This window comes from Ambystoma mexicanum, chromosome 2q (assembly GCF_040938575.1).
Source record: "Ambystoma mexicanum isolate Mex_15411 chromosome 2q, UKY_AmexF1_1, whole genome shotgun sequence".
NCBI lineage: Eukaryota > Metazoa > Chordata > Amphibia > Caudata > Ambystomatidae > Ambystoma > Ambystoma mexicanum.
The window spans coordinates 750649370-750668542 of record NC_090924.1 but is presented as its reverse complement, the minus strand read 5'-3'; the positions used below and the strand labels follow the sequence as shown (position 1 = coordinate 750668542).

Sequence of the window (19173 nt, the reverse complement as noted above, 5' to 3'; positions counted from 1 at the left end):
ATCAGGGGCCCATTACGTTTCCTAACAATTCCATTTACACCTTATTGTGTGTCGTGTTGCGGCAAAATGGGGGTGATTCATCATGGCCAGGGAAACACCTGATCCCAATCCCCCGGGCGCCCGCACCGCCACCCCCCACGCCTGCAAGCCGCGGCTTTTCAGGCGCGAGCGGGCCAAGGTGACATCTCTGTCGGGACCCCCAGCCCCTCTCACGTATTGATGAGGTTCCATCTCTTTTGTAATGTCCTCGTTCTCTTTCTTTGTTTCCACAGGTCTCTGCAAGGGGAGAAAGGCCTGGAGTTAATTGAGAACGTGGCAGCTATTCTTAAGCTGCAGATGAGCGACTTCAGCGATGTCAAGTATGTACCCAAAACGCCACTCGAATTGTATTCCTTGCTTTGTATCATTGTTTGCTTTCACATTTACCAGTACACGCTGCAGGTATGTTGAAAAGGCCATGATGGGCACTTTTCTGGGTAAATGTGTGCCACTGTGCGGGGTGCTTACGGGGCAGGCTGTTTTCCTCTGAATATGGCATTTAACTACACTTGGCAAAATACTTGAAAATGTTCTGTAGTTCACAGGTCTTGCCTTTTACTTTTGTCGGTAGGGGTAAGCCTCATTTTATGATTTTGTTAAAAGCTGAAGTCAGTTGGCACACACATATGCTAATTAAGAGCACCTTTCTTCCGACTTATGTGATTCAGGAGGCATCGGGTCAAGTGGGTCTCTGAAGAAGAGGCCTGCAAAATATGAAGCCATCTCTCCGAGTAGTTTGTCATGTTGCACTTAACTTTGTAGAAAGTGCTGTGATATGGCACTTATACCCCGTTCCAAGGGCTGGAACGGGTGTAACGGCCCGGCAGCTCAAGTTATCGGCCCGAACGAAGTGAGGGTGGCTAATGAGGGCACCATGGTGTACCCCCGGTCCATCCCTTGGAACGTGGGATTAAGTCTATTAGCACCCCGTGTTGCCAAAGCAGTCACCGGGGGAGTAAAAAAAAAAAATATTGTGCTCGGCATCCCATTGTACAAAAGAAAATACTTTTCCAAGATGGCCAGCATGGAAATGGAAGCAGGGCTCCGTGTGGAGACCTTCTTCGCTTTCCATGGTGGCGTGCAGGTGCACAGAGGAAGGGGCAGCGGCGGCAGGGAGTGCACCAGCAGCGAAATACAGTAAGTGGGCGTAGGAGGGGTGAGAAGAACCCCAAAAAATAGTACGCCGGTTGGGGGGAAGATGGCGGCGGGGGGAGTCGGCCGTCAGGTGGGAAGGAACGCTGGCTTTCACCGGCAGTACAAGCCCACATTCCTAGTCACCTGATTGGCTGGCTCCCCACACCAGGGAGCCAATTATCATTAAGGCACTTTTTCTAAGGGCGGCGCAAGGGCACTCTGTAAGATTTGTTTCTGTGGTTGTGTTGGCACTGTACGGATACTCACAACAGATTGGAAAATAATCTGGGTTACAGAGAATATCCTGGCCCAATAAACTGTACACGATTCGATTAAAAGAAAAACACCTCTTTATCATGTACAACACTTTACAATGCATATTTAAAATGGAATTTCTATTTGTGATGACAATGTATGGTCCTGCATAATACTTCAGAGTGTGATGTATAAAATGCAAAGGCAGATAAGGACTGCTCGTATGCCCATTCCAGTGCCTACCTTTTAAAGCCATGGCACTGCCCACTTCAAGTCTGCAGGCCCTTCTGGACTTTTCACATTGCATCCTCAACCCAGAGCTTCTGCAAACATGTATGCCACCTCAGGGAATGTGCCATGTGTGCACTCCCTCCCCCTCTATTGCACTGGAGTCAGTTCTGATGGCTTATGTCCACATGGCATCGACTGGTGCACTCCTTCCTGCAGAGCCCTAGACTTTTTCTAGAATTGTGGGGACAGGTGTAAGCAGCAGTGTAGGTGTCCCCGGGTTGAGGAGAGGGTCAAGAGCTGCGGCGCAATGACACCTACATTTTGGGGGGCCTAACCCTTCAAAGGTTGGGAGAGGCTGTAACTTCAGAGGCGGCAGGGGAGGGCCAAACCTATTTGTGTGGGGGACTTCTGACTTCTTCACGCATTACAATGAGACTATTGTAGTGCAGCTTCAATGTTACAAGCAGTGAACTGTCTCCTTTAAGTCTGAAAGCACAAACTTAAGAACTGCTGTTAGACTGAGTGGTCCCCACTCTACCCTTGGAATCACTCCCTGACATGCAAGTACTAACCCCACATTACGATTTTAACTGCCTAACAATGTATGCATTTGCATGCGGGTGCTAGCAGTGAAATGCTTTAAGTTAGTAATTGCAGGGCCTTTGTTAACAGTGAAGCCCAGGCACCGTTTAATATCTGTGTCATGTTCTGTTTGGCCACAGCTCTATAGGTCAGCCAGGTTGAGTCAACATAGCCCAACATATTGGGGCGGGGTGATATCAATGGTGTTGCGCCACTGGTCTATAGTGCCGGCAATGGAGGAGGAAAGCATAAAAGCCAGTGGAATGGGTTTCAGTTGGGCAGTGTGTCAAGTGAGAGATGCTCCGGCCCTGGCTGAAGGTCCTTCCTGGTGGTTTGCCTCCACACTTTCTCTTAGTGTGCACATGGGGGCTGATGAGTGGAGGAGGAGCGCTGTGGAAGTTGGAGGTGTGGAGGCAGGGCATGGTGCGATATCATAGGAGAAACAGGGTGCTATACCTTAGTACACATGTAGGTGGCGAGGGGAAGATGGCAGCAGAGAGAAGTTGTAGGTAGGACAACAAGGCTAGAGTGATGGGCGGAGGGAGGGGGGGCTAATTTAGTCATTTCCAGAGTCTCTGTTTTCATGCATACCCCGCTAGTCTCATCAGCGTTACCCCAATGTATATGAACCCCACTGAAGGGTGCGAAGAAACACTCAAGAGTCACACTTTCCTTAAGAACATACCGGTAAAACAACAATACTCAGGAGACTGTTGTGTTGTTTAGGAAGTTGCTAACAACTACAGATAAAATATTGTATATATAAATCAAATAAACACATAAGCCCATCCAAACCCATTCGTACAAGGATGGAGTGGAATTTACGTGCTTGCTTCATCTTCTCTGATGATTGTTTTATAATCCATTCTCTTATTAAATTGTATCAATATTGCTTCCTTATACTCGCGCCATTACAAAGGGACTGGCACCATTGTATCCCCAACAAATAAACAAAAAGGACACATTAATTCCATCCTTTTCATAGCTAAAAATGAATCAATTGCAGAATAAATGGATTGTGTACAGCACATATATTCTCGGCCAGTGCCACGGAATGGAGCAACCAACTTCGATTGTATTGTCCCGCCCCCTTTCCCCCCCCAGCCAGTCGTCTCTTGCCTTTCCAAGGCCAGAATCTCTTGGCACTTCCCCAACAACCGTGTGATATGCCAGTAATCTTGGCATACTCTAAAACAACCGATTGTCCTTCTCTCGCCAGGTGAATGTAGTGGTGAAATCTACACTTTTCCCCCTGTATAACCCAATTATTGGATGGGAATAACTGTAAAACCTTAGTGCTGTCAATAGCTCTCATGAGAGTCCAATACTGAATGACACTCTCTGCTTGATACACGAGCTGCAAGCTGCCCAAAACTAAGCAGCTAGGGTGATTATGCTGCTCGCGAAACACATTGTAAAAGGCTTTTGGAAATCAGGCCCCATGTCGCTTAAGCTTGGTCTTGGCTGGGCTGGATCACAGTAGCGGATCAAATCCAAGCCTTGGCAATGCTTCAGATATTCAACGTTCGCAACGCGTGTGTCTCTAACTATCGGCCTACTCTCTTGGAATGTCCTGCTTCCAAGCAGATGCTTAGGCCCACCTCTCTGGACCTACTTCCGGTTGGCAAATTTCCGAGATCAGGGTTAGGGAGTACTTGGAGGTCGATTGTGGAATGTGCTATCAATTATTTATTAGAGAATTCTCTCCTTCATTGATCGTTACACTACGCGAAACACCACCTCTTTAATTTATGAATACCTTATTTGTTGTTTTTTTTGTAACAGACGGACATTTTTACCCCATTATAGTAATGTGTATGTATTAAATGTTATAGTGTTTGTTTATTCTTAGTTTCTATTGTCTCAATGTGTACAGCACCTAGAAGCTTGTTTACTGGTTTTATGTTGTATTTAATAAACGTTTTTTTACTACTACTAGCACAACTACTAATATTTCTCTGATTTCAATTCCATCATAACCAAGACTGTGACGTAAGGTGACCTGTGCACATCCTAATCTACCAAGTTCTCTTTGCAGCCTTAAGCGCTCAAAATATTGCAAGAGACAATACATTAAATAACTTCTCTTGTATCTAATGGGATGGAAAATAAAGTCTTTTGGATTGCCCGCTTTTGGTTGTTTGTCTCTTGTGTCTTTCACTAACCAATCTCTTAGTGTACTTAGCGGTATTTTGACATATGACATTTTTATTGCTTTGGGCAGTACTTGTTTCCTTACAAGCTCTTTGTACATGCGTAGAGTAAAGGACTACACGTCCTGTCTTGCAAAAATCTGTGCCGGATCTTTGGATCCCATTTGACTGACTAAACCAGTTTCCATCCCAACACAATATCTCATGAGGAGTTTGGATAATAATGTGATGGAAGGGGTAAGGAGGACATCACAAGAGACAAGATGACTGAATGTGAACACTAAAGAAGCACTATTGTCATGAAGGGTTGCATCGTGCTTGTGTGAGGTGGGATTTTCTTCTGCTGGAAGGATCAGCGTGAGTGTCCAGAATATGCTCAGTTTCGAATTTGTCAGATGACCCATGATCTATAAAGGTGAAGCGTCTGGCCAGTGGGTCAGGTGGTTGCGGTCAGTTACTGTTAGGATATGGTGTTCGTTTTCTTGTCTTGCAAGACAACAATTAAGCTGTCTCTGTTTGTCATCACTTTCAATCAATGTGTGTTCTTGGTTTCTCCAGCAAGCACAGTGAACATACCTCCCCTCACAAGCCTTTTAGCTTCACTAACCATATTGTCTGTTACATTGTGGGCCGAAAATCCACATGGATTGTCATTTCTTTCGTCTCTCCAGGTTAAGTGCACATGTATACATTTATGTGATTACTCTTCAGTGTTCCTGTAACAATTTCCAGCAGAGGGAATATCCTGGCGGAACCTTATATGCAAGAACCTCAGCTCTGGGGTTATGGCTGACGGATAAGTGGAACTGAAGTGGTCTAGGTTAGGTTGCAAAGTACTCCCTTAGCTACTATTGGAAACACAGGATTCAATGATGCTATTACAATTAATTTTTTAGTAGGGTGCCTGTTCACTAGGACTACCTAGTTCTTTCTTACTGGAAAAGGTGTGACTTCTAAGACACACCATGCCATAGAGTTATGTATGCATCAATGACTAGGGATTAGCCAATAGTTTCACCAAAAAAGAGTCAATCTAAAAAAAAAACGTGATTAGTTTTCCTTAAGCTCTGCATGTGCTAGATGGGCTTCTAAACCTACTGTGAGGGACAGAAGAACATTGCAGAATCTCTGACCACTCGTGCCATTTCATGTCATTGAATGATTACACATTTGCCAAAGTGATGTATAAGTGGAAGTACGTAGAACAAATGCAATAATGTCAATCCAAAAGTAGTACCAGCATAATGAGAGCCTGCTATCCAGCGAAAATGTCGCCAGCAAAAATGTAGTCAGTGAAAAAGTTGTGGTGAAAATACCTCTGCAGTGAATAAGTTGCCAAGCAAAAAGTAGTCAACAAATGCAGCTGAAAAGTAGCCAAAAATGTAGTGCTTTGTAGGGTCATTGTTTGGGTTAAGGAGGGTTTTGTGAGTTTGTGATTGCCTGGTTTACAGTTAGGATGGGGGTTAGGGTAAAGATAGGTGTTAGGGTTAGAGTGAAGATGTTGATTAGAATTGTGATGTTGAGGTTTGTTTAGTCGTCATGCTACATTTACGTCCTGATTTACAGAAGCCCATTTGAATCGGAAAACCCCATTGAAAAAGGCTTTGTAAATCAGGCCCTCAGTTTAAGGGTAAGAGCTAGGGGAGGGGTGATGGTAAGGCTAGGCCTAATAGAGTAACGGTGTGGGTAAGTGTTAAATAAAGGGATAGGGAAGTTGGGGAGTGCTGGTGATGTTGGCATAGGTTAGGGGTTGGGATAAACCTAGTGGGTTTCGGGCAAAAATACCTAACCCAAATCACCTAACCAATCAAAAGTCTGAAAATAGGTAGCACCAAATGTTTGACCTTCTAAAAGGTCGACTTTTGGTTGGGTAGGTCATTTGGATTCGGTCTAAGGCTGCGAGTCTGCGGTGGTGGCCCCTGCGACCCCTGCTAACTATACTGTGAGCAGGGGTTGCGGGGGTGTCTCCTGCAGCTGTCCCGCAGTCCCAAATAAAAAAACAAAGAAAAAGGCTGCGGGGGTGACCCCCGCAACCCCCGCTCACTATACTGTATAATATACTGCATAGTATAGTGAGCGGGAGCTTGTGGGGGATACCCTTGCAGCCTTTTTTTGGGGGGGCTGCGGGACAGCTGCGGGGGACACCCTCGCAACCTTCGCTCACAGTATACAGTATAGTGAGCGGGGGTTACCCCTGCAGCTGACCCGAAAAAAAAAAAAAACAGAAAGGACCCTGCGTCGCCGGTTCCCGATCACAGAAGTGAAAGGGAACCAGTGTCGCAGGGACAGAGCAAGACTGAATGCAAGGTAAGTAGGGGGTAAGGGGGCGAGGGGGTAAGTTGGGATTTGTGCAAGTCAGTAATGTTCATGGGAGAAAAGACCGAAGATTATTTCGAAAAAATAATCTTCGGTCTTTTCTCCCTCGAACATTTCTACTGTGGTAAAACAACCCCAAATCAACCTAGTGGTTAGATCAAAGTGTTAGCGTTTCAGTTAGGGTAAACCTAATATTAGGATTAGAGCAAGGGTTTGGGTTAGGGCAAGGGCTATGACATTTGTGGCAAACTGGTGATGGAGTTGAGGTACATTGTTCAATTAGCATTGATTTTGTATGGAGAAACATGCAAATAGAATGCTTTAGCGCACTGAATGGTTAGTGTTCTGTAAGAGTTCAGGTTACTAATTAGAGTTAGGGGGAAGGTTTAGGAATTGATGTGGGTAATTGAGGAGGTCTTATTACTGGCAACATGTTCACACTTTGCATTGATTGTATTGAATGACTACATTTGTTTAAACGACTTTTTGCTGTCTACATTTTTACATGAAAACATTTTCCTGGGGACATTTTCACATAGATTGCAGGAAAGAAGACTATATGGAAATTTTAGAAGGGAAACAACTGTGCAATAGCAGAAGCGGTCTATGGAGGACGAATAGTTGAAACTGTTGAACCGAGATGGGGGAGGGAGCTGAGCACAAAGGGAGGGAAGTGCAGGGAAGGAAATCATTTTATAGATTGTTTTCAAATCTCTCTGTGGCCTTGATCTGCCTTGTCTGTCCTCTCGTTTTTCTTACTATTGCCCTCCCCAATCTCTTTGTTCTCCTTCTTTATGTCTTCTTGCCGTGCCTAAGCATCCTTGTGCCTCTTCCTTGTTCTGTTCCTTCGTTCTTCTCGCCCCGACGTACTGGACCTCCCTTCACCTTTTAGTTCCTTCTTCTTCTCCATTGCCTGTCTTCCGCTCTCAACTTAAATCCTTTATTTTGTCTTTTCCTTCATAATTCCATTTCTCAAGTTTCTTGATTTGCATTTCTCAACTAATTGTACCATTTTCTTCCTTTTGTTCAGCACTTTGGATTAAGCGCTTTATAAATAAATCAAAGTCCACATATAAAATCAGAGTAGCTGATCATAGGAGCTGAGCTGGAGAATGGATGGTAGAGCAGTGGCAACATGGCTGGAGAGAATCAGTGCATGAAAGCATTGAAATAAAATGCAGAGGTAACAAGCCTGTAGTTGAGCCTGGAGCCGCAACCAGTGGATTGGCGCAACAGTGGTGACTATGTGAGCTAAGGGGAAGCTTAAAATAAGGCGAAGGAAAGAACTGAAAATAGATTTAAGAGGGGAACTACAGCTGCAGGCAGAACATATAATGCAATTAAGCATATAAAGGGCATGTAGCAGTGACCGCAATGAAAAGACGCATTTTGCAAATATTTAAGAGTTGATATCTATAGTCAAGAGTAACCGAGGGTCTGTGAGAAGGAAAAGGAAGAGGCAGTTAACGCTCAGCTCATTATTATGTACAACAGATGAGAGAGGAAGAGGATTTACGAAGATACGTAATGGAATCAGAATGGTGAGAGTGAAAAGAGAGGGGTCAGGGAAAAACAGGATCTCATTATAAGACAAATTCATATGATGTGAATGGCTGAACATCCAAGGCTGGCTGGATAATAGTCGAAGATGGTGGAAGAGAGTTGGACAGCAAAGGACTGGAAAGAGGCAATGATATGGGAATCACCTGCATATGGGTGGCAGGAAAAGACAAAGGCAGACACAATAGAAGAAATAGGGAAAGAAGGTGAGAAGGGGCCACTCCAAGCTTCTGAAAAGGGGAGATTTGAAAGGTGTGTGCAAAAACCGTGTTTGTTAATATAGCTCTTCATGTCAGATCCCTCCATATTCTAAGCTCTGAAACAGTAACAGTACTGGCACTTATTGTAGGGCCCTCCTTAAGATGAAGGACTAGTTAAGCCTTGGCAGGGATTCCAATTTGCAAAGCGCAAGCTGGGCCTATGTCAGAAGCGAATGCTTAACCGGGGAGATGTTCAACTTGCAGAGATTTGCACTTGATCACTTTGGAGGTACATATTCATTCTGAGATCACCCAATCCTCTCACACTGCCTCGTTATCGTCAAAAATATTGTAACACAATCCTAGTCCAAAATCTCAAATGAGATGAATTAGATGAATGATGCAGTGCGGGTCAAAGAGACTAAGTTGCAACACTCGGCAGAGAAACGAAGCAGACACAACAAGATGCCAACATCATCAAAGAAGCAAGCAACATATTTGTGTGACAGAATCTAACACACAGACACATCTCCGGGACATCAGTACAGTGGCTATTTTAGCTGTAGACAGGCCTAGAAGGTGAGAGGAAGTAGTTATCAGTGCCATTAATACATGCTTTCTATTTTCCCAGCCAAAAAAACACCTTTTGTGACCGTTTTTTGGCTGCGTAAAGCCATTACTGGGTGCCAGCTTCACACATGGCACATGCTCCTTGTCATGTGTTAAGCAGCCAGCACCTTTCCTTTCCAGCAACTGCAGCTGGTTCCAGCACCATTTTCCCACGTGGCTGCCATTGTTTCTATTGAGAGGAGAATAGGCATACGCTTGCCTGTTGTCTTGTCCCACTTTGCGCACTATCCACAATCTGTTGCTCATTTCTTTTTGTAGCTTTGTGGACAGGGGCAATTATTTCCATACTATTTCTGTTTCATTCATTTGTGCGACATACTTCATAAAATGCAACAAGTACATACAATACAATTCATCACACCTTTGCATTATCCCATAAAATGTTAAAATAGTATCTTTAATAGCTGCAATCATATTATAAACTTTGATAATTCATTACACTCAGCGTGGAGATATAACAAGTACAATTCAATAAACATATGATCATCAAGTTTGAGTGTAACAGAGACTCTGGATAGACTGATTCACATATACCTTCCTCAGCACAGCCAAGCCCTCTATATATATCTTGCCGCGGTAATAAATATAGTTTCATGCATTGTTGTTTTGCATAATAACAGAGCTACATTGATGATTGGGACACCATGTCTTACAAGGATAGGTTTCACATAAATAATTCTCGGATATCGATATTTTGGACACAGAAACATAAATGCTACACCTTTTCTACGGTTTCGGAACAATATGAAAATGAATTTGAGTGCTCCAGATTCCATCGCTTTTTTAATGAAGTACCCATTCTGAATCTAATATATAGTGATCTTGCATATTGCGGTTGGAGGATGCCCAGGAATGCTTCATAGCAAATCTCTAATTTTAACGCCCAATACGTTTGTGCCAGCTCTGCTCAGAGTCCTGATATTGCACTCTCAATTGATTGTAAATATGGCTTTTATAAGTGTTTTTCACTATAGCTTTAGTTGTGTTATTTACCCACGTAGGTTCTTCCTACAAATCACTGAGATCTAAACGCCAAAAGAGTCAAATGAAAGTGTAAACACCACTGAAGTGAGCTTCCGCCATCTTGGGAGAGGACATCAGTGAGTGCACCTCTCAATTTGGCAAGCACTGATGATGACCATACTCGCAGCCAATAGAGAACTGGTCTAATATTTCATGCTATGACAATTGATGTCCATTTTAACAGGGGTATTAGGCCTTCCTTTTGGCAAACACAACAATTTACTAAAAAAAGGTATTTTTAATTGTTCCTATTTTATCCGTCTTCATAAATCTCTAGATCTCTGAGACGTAAATTGCGGCTGCCTTGGCCTTTTGGTTGTAGGCCTCCAGAGAAGGCCTAACGTCCCCTTAGTCAGGTGTTCTTGCCCAGCCTAGTAGAGCTTTGCTAATTCTATGTAACGTTTGTTTGGCTTTGCCACTTTGTTCAGACCACCCGCACTTACTTTCAAACCTAACTCCAAGATAATCGTACACATTCACCTGCTCGAGCATAGTATCCGCGACTGGGATTGAGATTGTACTACACATTCACCTGCTCGAGCATAGTATCCGCGACTGGGATTGAGATTGTACTACACATTCACCTGCTCGAGCATAGTATCCGCGACTGGGATTGAGATTGTACTACATATTCACCTGCTCGAGCATAGTATCCGCGACTGGGATTGAGATTGTACTACACATTCACCTGCTCGAGCATAGTATCCGCGACTGGGATTGAGATTGTACAACCCTTGGCTCTTGGGGGATGAAAACCATGGCTTTAGTTTTTTTCTAATTAATTTCCAAACTATTTTCAATGCAATATTCATGAAAAAGTACAGACTGCTGTCGCAGACCCATAGGAGTCTGGTAAAATAAAATCCCACCATCAGCGACTAAAAGTAACATGGTTTCACATACTTTTCCCAGTCTGCTACTTGATCTCTAGGGCCAAGGTAAAAGTGTAAAAAAAAAGTAGAGGAACTATGTTCCCATTAGCAACAACCCACACCCCACCCACCCAATACTCACCCCATTTCAAACCCCATGCCTGAGTGCTGCCTTTCCTCCACTCCACGACGCTGTTGTTTTCAATAGTTTTATCAAGAGTGAAGAAACCATTGAAAGAAAAGGCATTTCATTGACCGTCATTAGTTTCTATCATTGTCCACCACAGCATGCAGCTTTATGAACCCTTCCCTTTCCAATCACCCACCAATCGCACCTCTTAAAAGATTTGCCGCCCAGGACTTTAGCCACAAAACCCCACTCCCATTACCTGTACAGACAGCTGTGCCTGCATCAATTCACACAGTGGAGCCCAGGTTTGAATCCCCAAAAACAAAGGGAAAAAGCTGTCGTTCCCTGCTGTCAGTGGAACGGTGCTTGGATGCCACAGAGTAGTGGAACGATTGCTAATGTCATTGAAACGTAGAGGGCCTTTGTTCCCTTTAGTTCCCACACACTTTGACCATGGCACTAGGGTACCAGTGGTTTTTGATAGCAAGAAAACTCCATGCCTCGTTATGACATATTATTTGTATAGATACAATCTACTATTTCAATATATTTAGGTACATTGGAATGACTTAATTGCACATGCCACAGGTGTGGGGGTGAGCGCTATTTTATCGTGGGATTTTCAATTATTAAGAAAATGAAACACAAGTCATATTAATACGTTTACTTACAAGGACATGATGAAACGTGAAATGTGTCTATTACCAAGAATTTCCATTTTGTGCGAACTCTGAATTCAAGAGTTATTTTATAAATGGATAGGTGGCTGGCACATTCTTGGCATCAGACATGAAAATACCGGCAATAAAAGCTTATTGATTTTCATATGTTCTCAGTAAAATATGTTGTGTTGTCCTGTTAAAAATACACTCCTTTTATCTTAAGGACATTTTTAAGCAATTCTCAGAGGAAAGAATGCACTATAGCGCTCGCCTCGTTTTTCAAAGGAATCTCATTGAATGGTATGCAGAATAACAGCGGACCCTCTCACGTGATGTGTGGGCACGGATAGGCAGCCATGCAGTCCCTCGGCTTAGCCACGAGCCGTGAAATGTCTGACGATCTGGAAGATACACACACAATGCCTTTCCCCACCGAGGCCCGCAAAGAGCTGGCATATGCTGCAGATTAGATGCATCGCCCACAAAGTCATTGCAGATGGCTATTATGTCACAGCCGCGATACCCCAGGGCAGTGATGGATGATAGCCCGGTGCCCGGTGCCGAAATCTGTGCACTCAATGAGCCCTACAGCTACGCGGTGTGCCAGCCTCCTTTGCTCCCTCCAATCAAGTAAATACTCCCCCCAAAAATAGGGAGAAAAAATAGCTCTATAGCTGTGCATCCTAATCAGCGGAACCAGCAGAGCAGTGACACACCTCATAGTTTTTTCTGATCTGAAGAGGAAACGTTGGGTAACAACGCATCTTTTAGTTTGCATGAATTACTAGGTGCACGGAAGCATGGATTACAAAAAGGATGTAGGTTTTAGAGTTGAATGATATTTGTGCTTATGTCAAAAAATACCCCATAAGGAATCCATTTTTTTACGATCTATGTGGCTACACCGGCCACATTTACTTCGACTACGTTTTTTTTGTTGAATCTTCCAAGTCACACACATGTTTTTAAAATGGGGGCTTGCCCCTATATCCTCCTCCCGCGACTCTACACCCCACCCTCACCCCATAGACCCACTAATCTATATTTAAATAAATAAAACAAATATATATGTATATATATATATATATATTGTACGACCTACAAGAGTCGACCAAACCATAGTCGAAGTAAATGTGATTGACTAAACTATTATATGCATGTTTTTCATCATATCATTTTACTTCCCAGCTTCAAAGTATTGGGAATAAAATACTCCCAATTCAAAATCGTATCTGGATCCCTTGACTCAGTGCATCATAAATTGTGTTGAAGTGATTTGTATAGCGCTTCTTCAACCCGATTGGCTCGTTCTGAACGCAAGCCAGACATTGCAGTGATGTTGCCCGCTACAGACCGCCAATGCTGGCCATTCTGTCACCCATCTAGCCTCCATTTTATTAAAAGACATTGCTTCTGCAAGGCTTAAATCATTCCCATGTCTTGGCATTGTCTTAGACACTATGGGGCCTGACTCCCAAAGTGTTTTTCAATGGGAAATACCATTAAAACCACTTTATGAATCAGGCTCAATAGGTTTCCAAAATGTTTTTTCGAACTACCAGTTTTGTATGCATTATTGATTAAAGCTTTCAATGGAAAGAGCCTAAATTCCCAAAAGACAAGGATTTGGGGTGTAAAGAAAAAAAAACACTTTTAACTAAATCTGTGTAATTCGAAACCAACAGAGGTTTATGAGTATATTGTTATGTATTGTATTGTAGAAGCCTTTTATAAAGCACCTTTTCCCATTACTATGGTCTCAGGGCGCTTAAGGTGGGAATGCCCTCAGGGACTGCAGTCGAAAATAAATGGGAAATTCTCATAAAGGCTTAGGATGAGTGCGTGCATTTGGCCGAGATAAGGAATTAGGTCGGCTGGCCAGGCTCCAGTAAGCAACCCAAGAGGTCAAACATGTGGACGGGTGCTGAGGGAGGTCAGGAGAGTGCTTGAGTGCAAGAGACTCTGTATGTGTCCAGCTGGACCGAATGTTGTCATAGGTCAGCGCTGTATTCTGGTGGGTCGCTGTATTCTGCGTGGGTAGTCATGTCTGCAGCAGGTGTCCACCAAAGTGGTGCATTTATATGTACGTTGAGGCTCAAATAGAGTTTTGTTATTGGTGCCACTGTTTATTCAGGTTGTCCGTGTAAGGGAGTCCCCTAGTCCCACTAGCCCATTTGCTGTAAGAGATCTTCTAAGCGTCATGAACAAGCCATCATAATGCATCTTATAAGCGTGATAGACTGATTATTTGATTGTGTTCTGGTGCGATATCGAGGCTACTATCTTATATTTAATTGCAATTTGCTGTCCATCCGCATACATATACGCGCAATAGATGGGCTATAATGGAGGGTCTTCAAGGTGTCATGACAGAAGTAAATGTGGAGGACATGCTATCCTAATACCGGGTTCAAGGTGAGGGAAGGCTGTCTGAAGGCTTAGAATGCATGTGAGCTTAGGCCGAGATAGGCAGTTAGTCGGGCTGGCTGTGCTACAATAAGCTTTCTATGAGGTCAGGCATATAGAAGGGCCGACTGTGTGTGCAATACCAGTGGGTTCGTTAGGAGGCAGATAAATACACCCATAACTTATGCCCCTGCCCCGCAGTAATACCACAAAGGAGAGAGACGTTGCTCCCAGAGACAGCCTTTCTGTTCCACCACTGGTACAGCACGGCTTGGGGACAATGTGAGCTGAAGATGACAAAAGAATTCAAATTAAATTAACAGTAAAAGGGCATACATTAGATACAAAGCATACATGCACTCCACATGAAGAACACATACAATAGGTAATATATACATTTATACATGAAGAATATTAACATGATCAATGTATAAGGTAAATGCAACATGAAGGACACAGAAATATAACTCTCTAACACGGAAACAAGAGCGTAATTGAGAAGCCATCTTCTTAAAGATGGAAGTCACTGTATATCTCACAAATAGCAAAGGCCTCAAGGCTTCCTCAAAAAACTCAAAAGTCTGAATCCACAAAAACACACATCCATGCAGAGCTCAGACAGAAGCTGGCAACAAGCACACAGGTTAGAGGAAATAAGGGCGTTTGAGGACAGCAGAATGAAGGCACGAGATAACGGTTCCCAAGATGCAAGCAGCATACTCCTAGATTAATTAAGGTTTAACAAAGACGCAAACATCCTTTGATAGCCAAGTGCAGTATAACGGTAAGCCAAAAGATTACATGAAGAATAACCCAAGAGTGTTCCCAGCAGCAAGAGAAAACACAACACCTACATTTATATTAGCCAAAACATTAAGAAATATAAGTTAAGTCGATTTCATACACTGTCTCTTTGCACATGACCTAGACATTAGAAGCGAACACAGAATATGGCACCTGTGATTCTCCCTAAAATCACATGTAGACACGAATCACGGCACAAAGTCAAGTACAAAGGGATTGCCGGATTTTATGGCTTGAGAATGAGGGATGGTAAACTTTTAATTGTAAGAAGAGCAGTCCATGGTCCTCTCTCCCCCACTCTACATCTTACTCTTGATGACCTGCCAAGTGTCCACGATTGGTTAGTAAAGAGTCAACCTATCAAAATGCTTGATGTCACACCGCCCATGAAGTAGTATGCCAACCAACCACTTGTCATATAGACAATGTATTGTCAATATAGGGATGGTTCCAGGTAGAGCCATCAGATACTTGTAACCCAATTAAATGTTTAACCCCCATGCATTCTATATTTAGTTATACCCATTCCCCATAGGTTTTGTGAACTGATATGTTGTGACATCATTTATGATGTATTTGTAATACTTACGCAATTGTTTTTGATTAACATGTTGAGTGCAATAAGATTTTAATACTTGTATGCTGCTCTGGCTTTGTCTTGATGTGAATAAAACTGGGTTTTGCCGTGCACTTTGTCTACTCCATCATTGAGTCTTGTTTGGACTGAGTTCAATACCTCTGAGCCTATCTGGGATTTTGGGCCCTCCTCAACAGTGTTATGCTACACCTTGCAGAGCAACAGGTTTGGATACACACGTGGCTGGGGTTGGATGAGTGATGCTATCGTGATGGAGATGATGGAGAGACTTCCTTTCACTACATGTGTCAGAATGAGGTGGAAAATAGCTACATTTAGAGGGCCTTTTTCAAAGAGAGGTAGTCTTTCTTGCGGCAGATGTGAAGTGGAAGGGAATTCCAAATAGAGCGGGCTTGGACAGAGAAGGCGCATCCTCCCATTTTGGTGGAGTTGTGAGCAGGGATTACGAGACGGATTGTCAAGCCTGATCCGAGGATTCTGGTAGGATGGTAGCGAGTGCTCTTGGCAGGGGTGATATGTTCTCTAGGTGAGAGGGCAAGGAGGAGTCTGGCCACAGAGTTTTGGATTCTTAGTAGTTTCCTGAGCTGATGTGCTGGGACACCTAGATTGAGGGAGTTGGCATAGTCTAGATGGGAGGGATGGCAATTGTTGCACAGAGTCTATGAGGGTAGGAGAGATAAGGGACGATTCACTTTAGGATGTTTAAGTTAAAGTCACAAGTTATTGACACGGAGTTGATGTGTTGGGAGAGTGATAGCTCTGAATCCAATATGCATCCGAGACATTTTACAGACTTGAAAGAAGCAGGTGGGGCCCCTAGGGAGTGTGGTCAGGGTATTGGTTGGGGGATGAGAGCCGTTTTGCTGCATAGTAGGATTTCAGTTTTGCCAGGGTTGGGGAGAAGGTGGTTGGCTGTCATCCAGTGGTCGATTGCAGTGGGGCAGGAGGAGTTGTTGGATCTGTGTGATGTTGGTATCTTGGGGATCATGAAAATGATCTGGGCATAATCTGCATAGTTATAGCATGAAAGGTTATGAGAGCTGATGAGTGCCGCCAGTGGGCTGAGATAGAGATTGAAGAGAAGGGGTGACAGGCAGGCTCCCAGAAAGACCTCTATCGGAAACGGGGTGAGGGGAAGAGGTGAAAGGTGTAAGGCGCATGATTTGCAATCGTTTAGAAAGGAATGACAAGATCCTTTTCAGAGCAGAGTTTCTGATGCCTAGTGTGTAAAGCCTGCCCATGAGTATTGCGGGGTCAAAGGTGTCAACAGCAGAAGATAGATCAAGGAGGATGAGTGCAACACACCCTTCTGAGTCAGCTGTTCTTTTTAGATCATCCCACATGGACACAAGTGAGGATTTCGGTTCCTCAGAGGGGTCTGAAGCCCGATTGGAATTGGTCGAGGGGCATGTCGGCTTCTGTGAATAGGGAAAGTGGCTTGTAAGCAGTGCAGTCAAGCAGTTTTGCAATAAAGCGGGTTTTAGAGATAGGGCAGTATTTTGAAGGAAGGAGTGGGTTGAGAGAGGTTTTTTAGAGGGGGCTTGACAAGAGAGGTTTTGAAGGCCTTTCGGGAAGGTACAAGACAAGAGAGAATTGTTAATAATGGACCCAGCGACATTTCAAATGCACGTTGTTGTTAGGATGTTTTTGAAGAGTGCAGCGGGACAGGGATCTCCAGGAGAACCCGAGGGTCGGCTTAGTGCTAGGAGTTTGAAGAATTCAGATTGGGAAATTGGCATGAATGAGGAGAGGATTGGTCAAGTGGACAGTGGAGGGATAGGACAGAGTGAAGGGCGGGAGGAAGGTGGTTTGTCCAAAGCTAGTTTGGAGAGTATAGAGTGGTGTCCATCAATAGCGATGTTGTGAAAGTGGTCAGATAGTGTGTAGCAGAAAGATTGGGAGTGTGGAGAAGGAGGAATTAAGTCGCTGGAAACTTTAAGTCATCAATGATCTTCTGGCGGTCCCTGCTTGGGTTATTGAAGTTAGAGATTCAGTCGCCATAGAATGTTTTTTTGGCCCTGTTAAATTTTGCAAAGGTGGTTTTGCTTTCAGGGGAGGGGTTAGTCCTCCAAGTTCGCTCTAGGTGATGTTTGAGGGTTTTAAGGGATTTGAGGGAGGGTATGCACCACTTCGGGTTGGGGCACAATCTCTGAGAGATGCATCTTGTTGGAGTGAGTGGCATTGGGGCGCTGGAGAGTCAAAGATCAAAAAGGTTGATGGAGGGTGTCCTTCATAGTGTGGGAGATCTGGAAGTATATTTAGAAGGGAGATGGCTAGATCAGGGTTTTTGATAACTTTATTCCAGGGGGGGGTGGCTGGGGGAGGGGTCGAGGAGTCATTGGCGGGGCAAGGGAAGGATGCCCGAGGGAAAATAATATAGCATAGTGATCTGTCCAGATTAGAGGATGAGGAGGGATGGTGGAGATTAGATCCGATGTGCTGAATAAGGCATTTAGGGCGTGCCCTGAGGCGTGATTTGGGAGGGATATCAGCTCTGTCAAGCTAAGAGCTTCCAAGTTGTCAGTGAGAGAACGGGTCATCGGGTTAGTGGTCAGTGGAGATGTCGAAATCAGATGTTGAAGTCTCCTAAAATAGTGATGGATGAATGCTGGATTAGGGCGGTCGATAGGGAGTCACTGATGAAGTGGGTGAAGTTCCTGTTATAGCCAGCAGGCCAATATAGGAGTAGGAAGCTGTGAGTGGAGGTGGATCTTTGCTAGTAATTATACACATTCAGTGTTACAGGGTAGATTCTCAGTGGATACGATGGAGAGGTAATTGTTAATTGTAATGGGTTATTTATAACATGCTTAATACCCAGAGTTTTCTAAGCGTGGACCCAGGGATCAAACCTGTGTTGCTCCTCATTGTTTTGCTTCCAAGACGAGCACATTGCCCCTGAGCTATCCTCCCAAGACTAAGGTTCTGAGGTGTTGTTTATGGCAGATGGCTAGTTCAGGGGATAAAGCCTCATGTGCGATGGGTACATAGTCGTTGGTGAACCAGGTTTTTGTAATTAATAGGATGTCAGGGTTTTCATTTGAAATAAGGTAAAACATGCTGTATTTGTTTTTGGAGACATATCTGGCATTAATGAGCAGGCATGATAGCTGGTGTGGATTCTGGTGTCTGGTAGGATTGGGTATGGGTGGAGTGGTTTGGGTGGGGGTGTCAGAGAGGGGTGACAGGGAAGGAGGATTGTCTGCGGAGGTTGCAGGGTAGAGCAGTTGTAGTGCTGAGGAGAGCGGGGTCGATAATTGGAGGGGAGATGATGAGGAGGGAGTGGCAGGAGGCACAGAGGGGATTCCTGGTGGTGGGGAATGTGGGATGCTGGTAGGGGATTGGAGTTTTAGCAGGAAGGTGAAGAAATCCAGGACAGGGTTGGGAGTGGGAGGAGAGGGCTGGCAGGAATGAAAAGGGAGTGTGGGTTTGGTTCCTGGGCATAGCTGAGAAGAGACCAGCAGGATAGCTCAAGGACAACACATTTGTCTTGGAAGCAGGACAACACATAGCAACACAGGTTTGAAATCCTAGGCTCATGCTTAGGAACCGGTCTCTGGTAATAAGCATGTTATAAT

General features: G+C 44.1%; 1 protein-coding gene across 2 annotated transcripts in view; it reads left to right on the top strand.

The window, feature by feature from the left end:
- The window catches only part of PTPRN2 (protein tyrosine phosphatase receptor type N2), a 3479756-nt gene that overhangs the window by 1762462 nt on the left and 1698121 nt on the right, over positions 1 to 19173 (top strand). For both annotated transcript variants that reach the window (XM_069647979.1, XM_069647978.1), the window contains exon 10: positions 273 to 359. In XM_069647979.1, coding sequence (XP_069504080.1) covers positions 273 to 359 — 87 coding nt within the window. The remainder of the gene's footprint in view (positions 1 to 272; positions 360 to 19173) is intronic.